The following is an 18,391-nucleotide window of genomic DNA, read 5'->3' on the forward strand; positions in this document are numbered from 1 at the left end:
CAGCCACAAAACTTCAACCTCTTCCGGCTCCAGTGCGGTCCGGTGAAGCGAAGCAAATGGTCTGCTTTTCGGATTGGGATTTGTTCCTTTTGGTTATACCTTTTATAGCGTGGCGCCTGGTTGCCAACGCTTGGGTGTATCCGGATTCTGATGCGTGACGCCTGGTTGTCAACGCTTGGTGGATTTTCGGATCACGAATTGAACTTTGAACTACGAACTTTGATTTTGAACTAACGAATTAGACTTCTGATTTGAACTGTTTGATTTGAACTGTTTGATTTGAACTGTGAAATTGAACTGTTTGATTTGAACTGTTTGATTTGAACTGTGAAATTGAACTGTTTGATTTGAACTGTGAAATTGAACTCTTTGATTTGAACTGTGAAATTGAACTGTCTTCCTAGGCCAGAATCCCCAGTATATATACCCAAGAATTCATTCCTAGGCGTTAAAACTATAAAGGAGAGAAGAGATCTCTCTTTCCTTCTCAGACAACCGAGCCCATATCGATTGTCTGCCTGCTATTTCCCTACATGTTATTACTACCCGCTTATCTCTGCGGACCTTTGTCGCTCTCGCTAGAGGGGTACAATTTAGAAAGTTTATTACTCATCGTCGGCTTAAAATGTTATTTTTGTTTATAGCCCTTCGTATATTCGATAATGGGCGAGGCCAGGCTTATTACCAGCAATAATCTTTCGCCTGGTGCCTTGTTGTCTTTGTGTATTCCAGGCGCCTTATCTGTCTATGCTGCCTGCTCACGGTCTCAAATGAACACGTGATTTCCTATCTTGTATGCCTGCGCTACACTATGAGTAATACGATCTATTCAGAGGATCGTGCGGGTCACAGATTTGTTTATTTATTTGTCCCTACTTTCTGGTGCGTCATGCACCGCTTGTCTGAAGCTATACAAAAGGAAAAGAAAAATAAGAAAGGGATGAATCACATGGCCGTATCTGGTGATTCATTGGGCTATAAATTTTCTATGCGCTCGTTTGCACTTCAATAACATTATTTTGTTTATTGGCCGGCCTTGCTATCTAAATTGGGTCCGTAACATTCCGGCCCTGATAAATCTACTTGTTCGATTTATAAAATTCCTGAACGGACCCTATGCTACCTGTGTTACTTATATCTCTATTTGTTTACATGTTTTCGGAGCATCATTTATTTTACATTCATCCTTATATTCTAACAGAGTTTAAAAACACTTTTAAATTTCAATTCTTCGGCACGTTGCCTGGTTCCAAAGGATGTCCTCTTCAATGCTTGGTCCATGGATCATACATCTTAGCTCTGACGCGAGCTTACATCAGTTGGCTGCATCTTTCGGATATTGGTGCTCTGGTAGCGAGCACTGACGTCTTCTTCCTGATTAGTTGATGGCTGGATCATTTCCCTTGATAATGTCCAGTACTGCAATTTTAACTGCCGGTCGTTTCAGGACACCTTTCGCGGTTTGGATCTTTGCTTGGCGAACTTGCCCGTCGCTCGCCACAAACGTTTCGATGACTCGTCCTTTAAGCCATTTTCCTGGTGGTGCGTCGTCGTCCGTGATTAAGACGATGTCGTTGACTTTGATCGGTTCTACTTTCTGCGTATTTTTATTACGCTTTAACAGAGTTGGTAAGTACTCCTTCTTCCATCGGTTCCAAAACAACTTGGAATAATGTTGAATGCGTCTCCATTGCGCTGTGTCATACTGACTGGTCGTTGGTGCATACGGTGGGGCATACTCTCCTGCTCTTCCTATTAACGCGTGGAATGGCGTCAACACTTCATCGTCGATGCAGGAGACTGGTATGTGTGTCAACGGTCGAGAGTTGACTAAAAATTCCGCTTGGATGAATGCAGCTTGCAACGTTGCTGCTGATGGCTTGCTCCTACCCCAAACTTTCAGGATCTCTGCTAGTGCTACTTTGACGTTTCTTATTAATCTCTCCCAAGCGCCTCCAAAATGTGGTGCTGAAGGTGGGTTGAATCTCCACTGGATTTCCATTTTTGCTGCTTCATTTTTGCCCATCTTCTCGTTGATTTCATTGACTAGCGACTTTAACTCTCGCTCTGCTCCAACGAAGTTCGTTCCGTTGTCGCTGTAGATACTGGTGACCTTTCCTCTTCGGTTCTGGAAGTTCCTTAACACGACCATGAACGCATCAGTACTGAGATTTTCTGCCATCTCAATATGTACTGCTCTTGTTGAGAGACAGGTGAATATGACGCCCCATCTCTTCTCGAGCGATCTCTTTACCGCTACTTCGAAAGGTCCGAAGTAATCTACTCCGCAGTTTGTAAATGGAGGTATATGCGCTTCTGTGCGGAAATGTGGTAAATCTGCCATCATCGGCTCTACCGGAGTTGCATGTCGTATTTTGCACCTATTGCAATTCTTCTTGACGTTTGCTAATACTGTTCTTATATGCAGTATCCAATACTTCTGCCGTAATGCTGCTATGACGGTGTTTTCGCCGTGGTGGAAATATCTTTCGTGTGTTGCTTTCACGATCAAATATGTATATGGATGCTTTTGTGGGAGCAATATTGGCGTTCTTGTAGTCCATGGTACTGACATGGCTTTCTTCAAACGTCCTCCACTTCTCATTACCCCTGCCTCGTCTAGGAAGGGTGCGTAACTGACCAATGGTCCTGACGATATTGTTCCGCCATTGAATAAAGTTTCCATCTCTGTTGGAAATGCTTCCCATTGCATCTTTCTATAGAGCACGTTCTCAGCTCTTTGGTAGTCCTTGTACTCAATGTCTGGAATATATCCACGACGTAATCTTTCCTTTGTCCTGTTTAATACACAAAGGTTCTTCACCAATTTCCACCAATCTGAGTATTCCTTGTACTTATCGATGAAACTAAGTTTGCTTAGTTCTTCGTGAACTAGCACTGTTTCTCTCAACTCTTCGTCTGTTTCCTTCTCTTCAATGGAAGGCCATGACGATTCTGAGAGCTTTAGGAAATCAGGTCCCTCAAACCATTGTGATTTTCCTAGCTTTTCCTTTGTGCCTTCATCGGCTGGATTTTCATCTGTTGGCACCCATCGCCATTCATTTTTCCTGTTATCTTCCAGGATTTCACCTACTCGATGCATCACAAATACGCTTCTTCGTTTTGGACTCTTGATCCATGACAATACGGTCTGTGAATCACTCCAAAATGTTTTGCTGACGATTTTCAACCTCGTTTCATCTATTATCGTTTTGGTTAATCGGCTTCCTAGCACGGCCGCTTGTAGCTCTAGGCGTGGTATGCTCAATGGTTTGACTGGTGCTACTCTAGACTTTGCTGATAGAAGTCTTACGTGTGGTGTGTTTCCAGATATACTTCTTACGTACACACATGCACAAAATGCTTTCTCAGAAGCATCTACAAAGGTGTGTAGTTCTACTTCACCTGTTCTTTCTTCGAGGATGTATCTTGGTATCGTTACGCTATCAGCAGATTCAATAATTTCTAACCAGTGTTGCCAGTCTGACTGCAACTTCTCGGGAATTTCGTCATCCCAATCTATATTTTCTATGTGCAGCCTTTGCATGAGGATTCTTCCATGCACAGTTATATTTGAGATGAGTCCAAGTGGATCGTAGACACTCATCACGAAAGCTAGTACCTCTCTCTTTGTTGGTAAACGTAGCATTTGTGTAACATCACTTCCTAGCTTGTCTAATTTGATTTGATAGCCGAGTGTGTCAGACGTGGTGTTCCAATATACACCAAGTACCTTTTCTGTCATTGAATCCTTTTCTTCGAACATTTTGATTCCGGAAATTTGTACACGTTCCGAGGGTAAACTTTGCAGAAGTTCTCTGCTGTTTGACACAAAGTTTCTGATGTGGAAACCCGCGTGATCGTGAATTTTCATAACATGTAGTACTATCTCTGCTGCCTTATCAAGCTCTTCGAAACTATCCAAATAATCGTCGACGTAGTGTTGCTTGATGATTGCTTCAGTCGCCACTGGACAATATTTTCTGAATTTTTCTGCGTTGTGGTTTTTAACCGCTTGTGCACATGACGGTGAACAGGTTGATCCGAATGTCATCACCTGCATTACGTATACATCAGGTTTCTTACTGCTATCACAATCTCTCCATAAGAATCTCTGAGCGTGTTGATCTTCAGCTCGGATTCGTACTTGGTGGAACATCTCTTTGATGTCTCCACATACAGCAATTGCTCCTTCTCGGAATCTTACTAAAACACCGAACAATGACGTAGTAGCATCCGGCCCTGATAACAGTTCCGTGTTGAACGATACACCTTGTGTCTTTGCCGCCGCATCGAAAACCAACCTTGGTTTAGGTGGCAACTTATTTTTGTTGTGCACAATAAAGTGTGGAAGATAATACACTCTTGATATCGGCTTCATAATTTCTTCCTCTGACAGTTTGCGGATGTAGCCTTTCTTCTCGTAATCCGCAAATGTTTCTATTGCCCATTTTTTCAACTCTGGGTCTTTTTTTAACGTTCTCTCACTCGTTGTCAGCCTCTTTGCTGCATTGTTGTAGCTATTTGGAAATTTCGTTTCCTCATCTTTCCATAGAAGTCCAACTTCGTATCTACCATCCTTGTATTTCATAGTACTTCTTAGAATTTGTTCAGCCTTTTCTTCTTCAGCTGATTTTGGTAGATTCTTGACTACCTTAACGCCGAAGTCTTCGGTGGAGAAATATTTCTGCAAAGCCTTGTTCATTTCATCTTCTTGCTGAATGACCATGATGTGTCCGCCTTGCACATTGGACGATATGTTGCCGAACATGAACCATCCAAGTTTGGTTCGTAGCGCTGTGGGCTCGTTCGGTTTTCTCATTCGCCTTTCGAATGGAATTAACAAGTGACTGTGACTCAGTCCAATTAATATCGTCGGGCGTATACTGCTGTAACTGCTCAACGGCAGATTCTTGAGGTATGGATACCTTTTCTCCATCACCTCCTTGTTGAAGCTTTGCTCTGGGAGTTGGAGATTCTTTATCGTTCTCACTCCTTTCATGACGTATTCTTTTTCATTGTTGCCGTTGATTCGTACCTGAACTCTACGGCTGTTTTGTTCGTTTCTCGTGACGTTCTGCGTCCACTTTAGCATTAACGGATCAATTCTTCCGTTGAGCCCTAACTTGTTCGCAATCTCCTCGTCTATTAGAGAGAGTGATGACCCCGCATCCAAGAAAGCGAACGTGTTGATGATTTTGTCATTATTTTTCAACGTCACAGGAACTATTTGGTAGAATACGTTGGATTTTGTTAGTTGTTGGTGATTGTGTATCTCACCATCTGCTTGTGTATCTGGACTATGCTGTCCTTCCGACTGATTTGAATCACTTGATTCTCTCTCATGAGATTTATGAATTAATGGATGATGTTTGAACTTACATCCATTAATTCCACATTGTTTTGCTCTTTTGCAGTCTCGCATCATATGGTTTGTAAATGCGAGACAGCTCAAGCATACCTTTGCCTTAAAGGCTAATTCATTTCGCTTTTCAGGCTTCATAGCCTTAAATCTGGTGCATTCGAGGAGTTTGTGGTTTCCCCGACATGCTTCACAATTGCGTTTTATTATTGTCGATCTATTTTCCTGATGCGTATTTACGTTAAATCGACGCTCAGGCCTCGTGTCTCGCGGCTGCGATCTGTTAATTTCTCGCGGCTGCGGTCTGCTTGTTTCTCGCGGCTGCGGCCTGCTGGTGCCATTCAGCAGTCTATTGGTTCTCGAATGAGGCTTCAGCCACTCATTGAGATCAGCTAAAGTCTTTGCCCCGTCGTACATTTCTTCAGTCCACTTCACCTGTAGACCGTAGGGCATTTTCCTTATGATCTCTTCCACCAATCGGTGGTCAATCAGGAATTCTTCTCTATCCATAAGAGAAACATTACAGACGAGATTATCCAGTGCTTCGGATATCTCGGTAATCAAATTCCGACTCTCCCTTTTGATATTGGTGAGTTCGGCTAGTAGTTCTTTATAGACTAGTTCGGGTCTTCCGAAATTATCTTCTAGTCTATCAATTATTTGGTCCATATTATTTGGATCCATCATTAACTGTCGGACGCTCCTCTCTGCGTTCCCGTACAGCACTGTTTGCAGGCGATTCAAATTTTCAAGCCTGTTAAATTGACCTTGTTTTGTGGTCTCATCAAAGGCCTTTTTAAATTTCGGCCATTCTCTGGCCGCACCTCCATATTTTGGCAAGCTCATGAGTGCTTGTCGCTTTAGGTAGACAGTCCATTCTGGCTCTGCCTCCTGATTTTGACCTTCGATGCTGTCATTATTGTGTGCTGAACTTGTACCTGGTTCAGCTTCGAATCTCGTTGTCCTCATGGACTTTACCAGAGCCTCCATTGCTGCTCTGTTCTCTTGCAAAATTTCTTGCAAGCTGTCTCCGGAAACTGATTGTCTGACTTTGACTTTCAGTTCCATCATTTCCCTTTCTGTGCTCATGCACTTAGGGCATACCCACCTTTCATCTTTCTTGGGTAGGTATGTGAGTCCCACACATGAAATGTGGAACCACCGATCGCATTCATCGCATGCGACCATGTCCTCTTTCTTGTCTTTGTCCGTACACAGACGGCAGTGCCCATTAGGGTTGGCTTTATATGCGTATGTAGCCATTTTAATTAACGTGATTCCTTCTTGAATACACGTGAGTTCAATTCAGATCTTTTTTGAGTGCTTAAATTTTCAAGTCTTATCTCTTTCTTATAAACGTGATTCCCTTTTGAATGCACGTGTGTTCAAATCAATTTCTATGAGTGCTTGAGTTCCAAGTCTTATCTCCTCTTACAACGTGATTCCCGTTTGAATACACGTGAGTTCAATTTCACTCTCTGGCGCGAGAGTTCAAATTTCAATTCTTGACTTCTTAGTCTTTTCAAAAAGGCGTGATTCTGAGCCTCCCGATTTACTCCTCTTGCGCGAGGGATCGTGGTTCTTTTCTTGGCGAAGGTGTGAGTTTTAAATCTCCTCTCTGGAGCCACCAAAATATAATCTAAGGAACTGGAGTTCCCTAGATGCTTGCTATGAAGGCAAGACTTTTCGCTCGTCCTCTCTCGAGCGCTTCGTGATTAATCTAGGGAACTTATTTCCCTAGATGTCGGCAATTGAGGCCTGAGAATCACGGTTTAAATTTATTAAAGCCAGGGATCTATTTCCCTGGACTTGGTTGGTCTCTTATGGGCTAAGCCCCTTTGCGTGAACAAATCCCGGCTAGGGCAGCCACAAAACTTCAACCTCTTCCGGCTCCAGTGCGGTCCGGTGAAGCGAAGCAAATGGTCTGCTTTTCGGATTGGGATTTGTTCCTTTTGGTTATACCTTTTATAGCGTGGCGCCTGGTTGCCAACGCTTGGGTGTATCCGGATTCTGATGCGTGACGCCTGGTTGTCAACGCTTGGTGGATTTTCGGATCACGAATTGAACTTTGAACTACGAACTTTGATTTTGAACTAACGAATTAGACTTCTGATTTGAACTGTTTGATTTGAACTGTTTGATTTGAACTGTGAAATTGAACTGTTTGATTTGAACTGTTTGATTTGAACTGTGAAATTGAACTGTTTGATTTGAACTGTTTGATTTGAACTGTGAAATTGAACTCTTTGATTTGAACTGTGAAATTGAACTGTCTTCCTAGGCCAGAATCCCCAGTATATATACCCAAGAATTCATTCCTAGGCGTTAAAACTATAAAGGAGAGAAGAGATCTCTCTTTCCTTCTCAGACAACCGAGCCCATATCGATTGTCTGCCTGCTATTTCCCTACATGTTATTACTACCCGCTTATCTCTGCGGACCTTTGTCGCTCTCGCTAGAGGGGTACAATTTAGAAAGTTTATTACTCATCGTCGGCTTAAAATGTTATTTTTGTTTATAGCCCTTCGTATATTCGATAATGGGCGAGGCCAGGCTTATTACCAGCAATAATCTTTCGCCTGGTGCCTTGTTGTCTTTGTGTATTCCAGGCGCCTTATCTGTCTATGCTGCCTGCTCACGGTCTCAAATGAACACGTGATTTCCTATCTTGTATGCCTGCGCTACACTATGAGTAATACGATCTATTCAGAGGATCGTGCGGGTCACAGATTTGTTTATTTATTTGTCCCTACTTTCTGGTGCGTCATGCACCGCTTGTCTGAAGCTATACAAAAGGAAAAGAAAAATAAGAAAGGGATGAATCACATGGCCGTATCTGGTGATTCATTGGGCTATAAATTTTCTATGCGCTCGTTTGCACTTCAATAACATTATTTTGTTTATTGGCCGGCCTTGCTATCTAAATTGGGTCCGTAACAATGTCTGCGCTACGAATGACTGTTTTGATGTGCCGGTTGTGCTAGCCTGGACTATAGGTTGCAAACCAGTATTCACGTTGCTTAAACCATCGCTCACCTGGTTCGTTGTAGACTGACCAACAAGCTGCTCTTCTTGGTTTGTGTAGCGTTGGTACTCGTCTGTCCCGCGCTCGTCGTCACGATTGTTGATACGGCCGGATCTGCTCCTGGTAGTCCGACTGACCCAGGTACTTCACCTCCTTGATGGATGGCTACATCAGTACTCGGTGCTGTGTTCTGCTGGCTTCGAATGACGTCGTCTCTTGGAGTAGATATTGCAGCAGGGATAGTCGACGTGGCACCTGCTTGACCCTCTGTCTGACTCGCTGCTCCAATCCACCGGTTGGTGTTCTCCCGGACAATCCTGGAACTAACTCGGCTCCTGGTGCTGCCATTCTCCTTTTTTTCGAGTAGTTGTGCCTGCAAAAATTCGAAACGGCGCTGTTCGAAATTCGCCTCCACTTGCCGTCGTTGTTGCTGGTATCTTTCAGCTTCCTCCAGCTCTTTCAGCTGCAACCGCCGCTGCATCTCCAGCTGCTCCATCTGTAGCGCTAGTCGTGTTGCTCGTACGCTGCTACGTGTAGTCGCATGGGAAATTTTTTTAAATTTAATTTGTAAATTTTATAGGCTGTAAGCCCGTTAGCCTTCTTAAAATTAAACGTGAATACAGAAAACATAAAACATACAAACTTAGAACTTATACATTCAGTTGGTCTCTAAAATATAATCTTAATCTTCTTCGAATTTCTTCTGATGTCATATTTACAGAAACAACATTTTGCAGCACGTTGAACTCACGCATAAATCTGGCTGTCGGTTCATGCTGGGTGTAATTTCTGTTCCTCAGGGGTGGGTCAAACATCCTCCGTCGACGAAGAGAAACGGGGCTGGTGTTAAAACGAATCCTGTCGTAGAGACGCGGGCTTTTGATCCGTCCGTTCAGTACGTTGCAAAAAAAAGTTACGTCTGTAATTTTGTGCCTGCTGCTAATGGTATCCAGATCTACCAAACAGCAGAGATCTTTATATGGTGGCCGGGGTTCTTCTCTCCATCCCAGATTTCTTAGCGCAAATTTCAAGAACTTCTTTTGAACATTTTCAAGTCTTTGAATATGTAGATCGTACTGCGGTCGCCACACCACACTCGCAAAATCGAGTTTGGATCGTACAAGGCAGGTGTAAATTTTCAGGATTGCGTGCGGATCGGTAAAGTCCTGCCCGAATCAACGAGTGAGTGCAAATAGTTTCAGCGCTTCTTTGACAATACGCTCTATGTGGCAATTGAACGAAAGAGATCGATCCATCGTCACGCCTAAGTCACGAACATTCTCTACTTGTTGTAGATTCGAACCTCCCAGTCTATAGTCGAAGCTTATTGGCTGAACTCTCCTCGTAAAGGTCATAACGGAGCATTTGTTGGGGTTTACGCTCAATCCATTGTTCTCGACGAACCTCTCAAAATTGTCCAAATACTGCTGAAGCAGATGACAGTCAGCGATGTGTTTCACTGGCTGGAAAATCTTTACATCATCCGCGTAAATAAGCACTACTGCGTTGGTCAAGAATGATGGAAGATTATTCATGACCATGACAAACAGGATAGGCCCCAAATGACTTCCTTGTGGAACTCCTGAGTGGACACCAAATGACCTAGATGAATTATTGTGTACTTTCACATATTGCGTTCTGCTCTCCAGATACGTCCTAATCCATTCAAACATTTTACCGTGAATGCCGAAATCAGCCACTGCGCGCATTATGCTGTTTATCCCTACCACATCGAAAGCCTTGCTCATATCTGTATAAATACAGTCCACCTGATACCCTTTGGATATACTGTCCGTGACGGTAGAGCAAAACTCGCATAGGTTCGTGACAAATGACTTTCTTTTCAAGAAACCATGCTGTGTTGGTGAAACACGGTCGGCAATACGTTCGTAAAGGTGGGAATAAACAAGCCGCTCGAATAATTTTGGCATCGCCGACTGGATTGCAACGCCCCGGTAGTTTTCAACATCCGAGCGAGGGCCCTTCTTATGGATTGGAGTAATATGGGAATTGGAGTAATATGAGAAAGGGCCCTTCTTATGGATTGGAGTAATATGGGAAATTTTCCACAACGGCGGGAAGTAACCGGACGAAAGTGAAGAATTGAATAAGGTAGTCAGGGGTTCAACAAGTTCATCCTTGAATTCCTTTAAATATTTTGCGGGGAGTCTGTCTGGTCCTGCTGACTTACCCGAGTCTAGATCCGACAAGCCTTGTTTCACTTCCCGATGCGATAACTCCAACAAGTCAGCGGTCATGAAGATCGAATTGTTGACTGTACTAGGGTTGTGGTCCTGATAAACGCTCTTGAAGTATTCCGCAAAAAGCTTCCGCAAGTCGAAGATCGGTTACCATAGGTTATAACCTCCGGAATTCCGTTGTTGTTTCGTCTGCTATTCACAAACTTCCAAAAAGATTTCGGATTTTCCTTTATCCCATTCTGGCTCTACCATTGATGTAGACTTGATACGCTTCCCTGTGTAAAACTTTGAACGATCGCAATAACTGTTTGTAAGAGGCAACATTTTCCGGCGTAGAATTCTTTTGCAGTTTTTTTAGCGCTTTGCGTTTCTCTTTGAGAACATGAATGATAGCCGATGAAAACCATTCCGGGTACGGGGTTGTCGATCGCGAGCGGTCCCTGTAGAAAGGGGCAAACCTTGCGAAAACTTTGAACAATACGAAATACAACGACATAACGTTGAAGTCTGTACTGTTGCATACAGTCGTAAAACAATCGAGTCCACAGTGAAAAACGTCCAGTGAGTTAAGATATTCGAACATTGATGCGGCGTGTTGCTTATGTGTCTCCTCATCATGTTCAAAGTCATCTGAAGATATGAAAATATCGTTCCACGAAATATCCCTTAGTGCCTCCTTAACCAGCGCCACATCCATTTAAGTGCTTTCTGGACTTCCCAACTTCTATTTCGCGCAGTGTAGCAACCGCAATCGTCATATTCATAGCAAAGTGGTGAATTTTATGCTTAATAATCGGGTCCGTCACAGCAACATGACATGTTTCGGTGTCAGTGGTGAATACTAGATCCAAATATGTATTGTTTTGGTTCGGTATATCACACACTTGCATCAATCCAAACGTCGAAAAACCATCAACAATGGCTACTTCACTCTGCGAAACAATTCGCTCAGGTAAGAAAAAAGAGTCATTTCCTTCTTCAATGTACTGATCCCACCTTAAATTCGGCAGGTTGAAATCACCTGGCACGAGCACCGTGTCACCCGGCCGAATGACGTCGATGACGGAGCCAACAAACGCAACGAACGACTGATATCGAGAAATATTCGAGGTAGGTGGAATATATCCACAACACAAAAATACGTATCCATTCAATGTTTTCATCTTAACACAGATCGCTTCATTGTTTTCAGCTCGAGCAAACTCCGTGCTGACGATAGAATGATGAACCGCAACAAGCACCCCTCCGCCGGACCGTTTATCGCTGTTGAGTGAATTTCTGTCGCAGCGATAGACCGAAAAACACGAAGGAAACAACAAACCATCTTGCACAGCAGAATCCAAGTAAGTTTCTACAAATGCATAAGCATCGTAGTCTAGTTCAAACGAGGATAAATATATGTGCTTCTGTCTTTCGACCCCTTTGATACTGTTCATGTTTTGATAGTATATGCTAATTACTGTTTTCTCTTCCACAGGGTTTCCCACGTTCAACGGACCAACAGGACGACACTCTATGCGATCACTCACAACAGACAGAGTAGGTAGAGTTATGACATTATTTCGTACAGTTTCAGTAATATTTGTTTCATATCCTATTTCAGATTCCTCACACAAATCATTGTTACTGCTGCATCGCCACCGTGGACTGAATGGGAGCAGCGAGCGGTGTGGAGAAACAGTCACGCTGCTGTGAGGAACTATCTCGTTGCCGCTCGTCTCGAAAAATTGTATTCCGCTCGGCACCCACAAACTCACGGAAATAAATTCCCCTTTGCCAGCTTGATGGCTGCATTGCCTTTTCTTTCCACTTCATTGCAACTCCAATCTTAAATGATATGAAGGAGAGTTGGTTGAGATCAACCCCTCTTCGGACCAACTTTATTACTTCCACAGGTTCATTCATTTCAAGATTCCGTTTTACCAAACTCGAGACTTCCTCCACAATGGCGTGTGGAGAAAATCTCGACAAGAACAGCCAAAATTTAGGCTCTCGTGCAGCGGTGTGCACGATTGGAACAGACAAAGCGGGATCTGGCTCTTTGCTACCACAAAGCGTACGGGTGGCATCCTCTTCGACTTGTGGCGGGTCGACCTGGATGCGGGGACGCTTTGTTGATCTTGGTTGAATTGTCGGCCAAGCCGAGCGATTAGAAAGACCCAGCTGCTGTTGCTTTCCTACAATTTCGTCTATTTTGTCTGCATTTCTCTTTATCTCACCTCGCAGACCTTCTAGCATTTGACTGTGTTGACCCACTACCGCTTGTAGCAGGTCATTCGAAGAGCTCAGAGCACTGCGAAATCGAGTGTTACTCATTACCTTTCTGCAAGATGGGCACATCCAATAGATCATTGAGCTTGATCTGATCTGGGCCCATAGATCCGCGCTTAGATGTGAGCATTTTATGTGAAACGTGGACTTGCAGAATCCTTGGCAAGAAACCACATCGTTTTCGTCAGTAATAGTGACGGCACAAGCATGACAGCGCTCCTCCATCTCACACCACCGATTCTGCCTCTCTAAACAAGAAATTCACAAACACTCCGAGGTGCACGGGTATATTGGACGCTATATGATTAACAGAGCACAAAACAGAAATTTTAAAAACTCAAAAACACTTAAAAAATCGAAAGTCAAAACAAGACAAAACAAAGTGCAATTGAAACAATAACAATAACAATAATGGGAGTTCCGGCTAGACCGGTGAGAAGAAATCGTGGCTACTTCGTCACTCTCGACGCATCTCTTACAGATGAAACTCCGATCGGCATCGGCAATCGAGTCTCCCACGTCTGCACACGAATAGTGTACGTACCCATCGCATTTGTCACACTGGACTAGATCATCGGCGCTATCTGGCCGGTCGCACAGCATGCAGTGGCTTTCGGAACTCATCCTTCGATTCCACGCGGGTGGCGTTACCTCAAAATCTTTGAAGATTTGTTGGTGGAAATCGTGTTTCGGGTCGTTAAAAACACCTCCTTGATAGCAGTGGGAACAGCTTCAAAGCTGAAATTTTATTTTAAAGTTTTATAATCTTTAATTGTATGTTCATTTCCAATTACATTTTGGTGCTTTCTTCAAAATTAAATTCTCTAAATTCACTTTTCTTTAATTTAAACTTCTAACAACTTGCTCAGCTAAACTTTTCCTTTGACTCTATTCTTTGTTTTTCTTCATCTGGCAGTTCTCTCTTATATGTCTCTATATGTCTCTATAGTGTCCGGAATTAAAAGCAAAAGTATCCGGAATTGAAATCTATATAAATAAAAATGTAAGGCAAAATCTGTTGGTAAGCGGAAAACCCGAAGAAGGGATGGTCCGATTTTAACCTTCTTTATTTTGTTGTATTCGTCTCTTCCCGTAGATCAATAGAGTAATGCGGGGCAAAGGTGCGCACCTAACTGTTGTCGTCCAATAACTTTTGAAATAAAAGCAATTGGAATTCCGTTTGCTTACCAAATTGTAACTATATATATTACCTTCGAAACGTAGTACAAGTATTTCTCGAGTTGTGTTTGTAATTGCACAAATACCAATTTCAATACAAAAAACAAATGCGCCCATAGTGGGGGCAAAGGTGCGCACTTATTGAATTGAACTTCTGAGATAACTTATACCAAAAATAAATGCTTTATCATCAGAAGCGGGAGAAGCATCATTACTAGAGAGTGTAGGCATCGTCCAGTAGGCAGGAGGGGGATGTTCTGTGTTTTTTTATGGGTGGAGAAGAGTGGGTGTAATAGTCGAACATACCACGTGGAAATTTTTGGGAGGTTGGAGACGGACAATATAAGATACCTGAAAATGTCCAATATTTGAAACAAAATTCTTTTTATTAACAAACTAGCTGACCCGGCGAACTTCGTCCCACCCACAAGTGATATATTGATATAAATCATTTCGAACACTCAAGTTCCCACAGAAATTATTTTTATGTAGGGTAACACGGTGTGATTTGGTCATATGGGATGATTTGGACCACCCCTTTATCTCAAAAATTACGGCTCAACTTGATTTTTTTCTAATGTCATTTCCTTCTATTGTTGAACCGTATGTACCTAAAGTAAAAAAACTTTGGTAAAACTTCACAAGTAGAGGGAAACGGTAGCATAAACACAGCAAGCACTTTGATCGTCAAAAAATGTGAGTTTTCCGATAGTGGTTTTAAGGTTTTTCCCGCTAGTTAAACAAACTTTTCGTGTATTGTGCAGTAAAGTTCTGTTCGCCTGCAGAAGAGGAACAATTTAATGTAGCGAAACTGTAAGTTTGATAACAATAAATGAAATTAATTGCATTTTAATTTTTGCGTGTTGTGTAGGGTGACATGGACACATTTCTGTTGGGTGAATTGGTCCTATAGGTTTGAGACTTTTCTTTGGTCTAATTGATTCCAGATGCCGCTGTATTACAAAAATAGGATGGACAGACAACGTTGGAAGAAGGAGGAGCTTGAAAGAGCAACGCAGGCCATCGAGAACGGACTTTGTTTGACCAAGCATCGAAAGTGTTTGAAAATGCTCGACCAACAGTGAAAAGATTTATGCAGAATTCGAGATGGTGTCAATCCAACTTTTCTGGTCTGGAATCTAGCCAAGACACCTGGTATCGATCCCAAAATATTATTACTGATTGTAACATTATCCCAAAATACTTTGCATACACATAAGTATGTTTTTTTCGATGAAACACACACTGGACCAAATGACCCCACAGATGGTCCTAATCACCCCGCATCAAATTTTAATGTCCAAAAATCATCTCTTTTATTTTATGATATATTTGGTAGATTGAAGCTTTATATAATGATTAAACATTATTTATAGGAAGAAAACAAGTGTAGCTCAGCATACAATGTGACTTTTTTCATTTAGACCGTATTGGTTTGGAAATATTAGGCGATTTGCTTAGGTGGTCCAAATTCCCCCCTTTTTCCCTACCTAATCTATACACGTGGTATATAATTTCTTTTTTGACATATAAACCTGATGCAGACTAAGACGTATCAATCCTGATACTGACTGTTGAAATCCGTGGCTCCGTTCTTGAGTTAAATCGTGAGGAACGAACACCAAATAATTTTTATAAATACATAGTTACCTGCATTTGATTTATTTGAAACTCATTGTTGAAAAAAATACATTGATTTGAAGTTCATTGTGAAAACATAAACATAAAAAAATTAGTGGGTTATATCTATGATATAACCGCAAGGTTCACGTGGAACTACCTTAGCTGAGCAATCATTCGTTTGTATTGATTAAATTCTTGATTGAATGAAACAGTTTCCAAATTCAATTGAGTTCAATATATTTGCTCTGTGAGTGAAAAAAATGAACAAATGCCGTGTAAAGTCAATTCATTTATTGTGATTGATTGTTCTTCGTTACAAGTAAATTTAATGACGGACCTTTTACGTTTGGTATGATGACTAGAACAAAATATATGTACGGAAGAATTATCAAACGTTTGATGAACCAGCCTAAGGCTGAAAATCTTTCCAATAAAGACAAAAAAAAATTATCAAACGATTATTTTATTTTACATTTCCCTCTGAAGTTTACATCCCAAAAGTGTACATACTTCTCGAATCTCGAATTTGCTTGAAACTGGGAAGTTCATTCGCTTCTAGTGGCTGCACGATTTTCCCAGGTTCCTAAGTTTAGAAGATCATGTTAGGACAGACATATTCCACTCTGCACAAAGGCAAGCGAGGACAAAAGTACTCGCAGTTTGCATTTATTTGCAGAGCCGATTTCCCCAGAAACCACGGTTTTTTGAGTCTGTGTTAGGGAAACACATTTCAATCGGAACAAAAATACCCCCGATTTGTATGAATTCGCAATGCCGATTTCCCCACGCTTCATGGATTTGAAGTCTGTGTTAGGGAAACACATTCCAGTCGGAACAAAAATACCCCCGACTTGCATGAATTTGAAATACTGATTTCTCCAGGCACCTTGGTTTAGAAATCTCTATTAGGGAACACATTTCGGTGGGAACAAAAGCTCCCCCTACTTTCGTGTGTTCTTTTTCTTCTTTTTGGCTTTAAGAGGGTTTAAACTTTTCAGTTCACTCGCCTCTAGGCTCTTTCGTGTGCTTGCAATGCCGATTTTGCTGCTTGGTTTTAAAGTCTGTGTTAGGGAACATTTTTCGATGAGAACAAAAGTCCCCCTACTTTCGTGTATTTGCAATGCCGATTTCCCCAAGGCTGCTTGGTTTTGATGGCTGTGTTAGGGAAACCGTAAATCGGGCCAATCAAAACGATGCAGTTAGGGCGTTTAGATAACGCCTAATATTTTACAGTTATTCAATTGTTTATCTAATGAAAAACAACATTTTGTTAGTTGCGATAGATGCGTAGAAATATTCCCTATCAAGTGATGCAAACATCTCTCCTATCCAGTACGAAATGTTCGAGCTATAAGCATTCGAAATCTTTCATTTTTTCCTGCATGTTCTGTGTTTAAGTTTTCATTTTACCCTCCATATATTCCGGTTAGACGTAGTCCCACGTCAAAAGAAACATAACCGTTATTGAATTGAATGCATGGGGAAAAAAATCATTTGAATTATTTTTAAGCAATTGTTTATTTTTATTCCTCATCTTGTATTTCGGTTCTGAGGATTCCGACGCTTTGCCTTGGAGCGCTGTCGCTTCGTTGCGCTGTTGCGTGGTTCGAAGAGACAGACGGTGGTTCCACATGAAGCTAGAAGCCTAATCTCTTCCTGCTAGTTTTGTAACTTTGTTGAATTCGTGCTGGAGGTTGTTGGCTTCCGAAAAATCGAACGTCGTAAATCTTTGAGAGTCAACCATAGAAAACTTTTTCCAGTGGCCTGCAGAACCTCAGACCGCTCACTCTTAAATACCTATCTGAACCGCACTATGTGCTCGCTGACACATTCCAGCAGAAGTACTTTCTGATATGAACGTCTTCCTCAGAGCTGATTCAGAAATACCGAGGTCTGCCGCAATCCGTCACTTCGAGACTCCCTCCCGAAGCCTCTGTCGGGCCATTTGAGCATTTCTGGAGTGCATTTCATCAAATCAGTTTTCTTCTTGTGGGTCCCATTAAAAATTTTGTTGAAAACATTTTATAATTTTTTTTTCAGAGCAAAACGCTAGTGCGAGCTTTTACCCCACAGCCACTGCGCACCTTTGCCCCGCAAGCAATTTTACTAATCGAATTTTTAAAAAAAGCTCTTGAATTTTTCACAAAACTAATACGCACTATCATCTACTATATTCGTTTCTTCCCGTAGATCAATATAGTAGAGAGAAAAATTCGAAAATTTTCGGAACATCCTGAAGGAAGATCGGAAAATTGAATTCCCACATGTTCGAAAATTACATCATAATAAGCGTTGTTAGTCCATTCGATATTTGCGCCATCGAAATTGATCTTTGTTCGTAAGTGGAATTCGATTTTCAGGCGAAATAATGGGCTGTCCATATACCACGTAGACAGAAAAAGCACGATTTCATTCAATTTCTAGTTCGGTCACAAAAGGTAAATAAACAGAGCCCGAGTCACGAAAACGTATAGGAAAAAGACGGGTGGGTAATGTCGGGGACATAACCGGAGTGACGTAGGACTATACAAAGGGGACAGGTTTTGTTAAATATATATTTTAAATATATTGTTTTATTTTCTTCTCCTACGTGAATACCTACCTATCTACCTGAAAAACAGGAAGTGGGTTATATCTATGGTATAACCGCAAGGGTGACGTAGGACTATCGTTGATTTAGAGATCATTTGTATGAAGTTGAATCCGAATTCATTCTGAATGAATGAATAT

The 18,391-nt window shown here is 41.9% G+C and overlaps 1 protein-coding gene and 1 long non-coding RNA gene across 2 annotated transcripts; one reads left to right on the forward strand and one right to left on the reverse strand.

Moving 5' to 3' along the window:
• Window positions 1–1,378: 1,378 nt before the first annotated feature.
• LOC129766371 (uncharacterized) lies at window positions 1,379–6,625 on the reverse strand. The gene has a single exon (XM_055766896.1). The coding sequence runs from the start codon at window positions 6,623–6,625 to the stop codon at window positions 1,379–1,381; it is 5,247 nt and encodes a 1,748-aa protein (XP_055622871.1).
• A 4,822-nt stretch (window positions 6,626–11,447) lies between these two features.
• Window positions 11,448–12,631, forward strand: LOC129770690 (uncharacterized). Its single transcript, XR_008742179.1, has 5 exons — window positions 11,448–11,540; window positions 11,599–11,698; window positions 11,781–11,931; window positions 12,066–12,127; window positions 12,192–12,631. It is a non-coding gene; the product is annotated as an uncharacterized LOC129770690 (long non-coding RNA).
• Window positions 12,632–18,391: the final 5,760 nt, after the last annotated feature.

This window comes from Toxorhynchites rutilus, chromosome 2 (assembly GCF_029784135.1).
Source record: "Toxorhynchites rutilus septentrionalis strain SRP chromosome 2, ASM2978413v1, whole genome shotgun sequence".
NCBI classification, from domain to species: domain Eukaryota; kingdom Metazoa; phylum Arthropoda; class Insecta; order Diptera; family Culicidae; genus Toxorhynchites; species Toxorhynchites rutilus.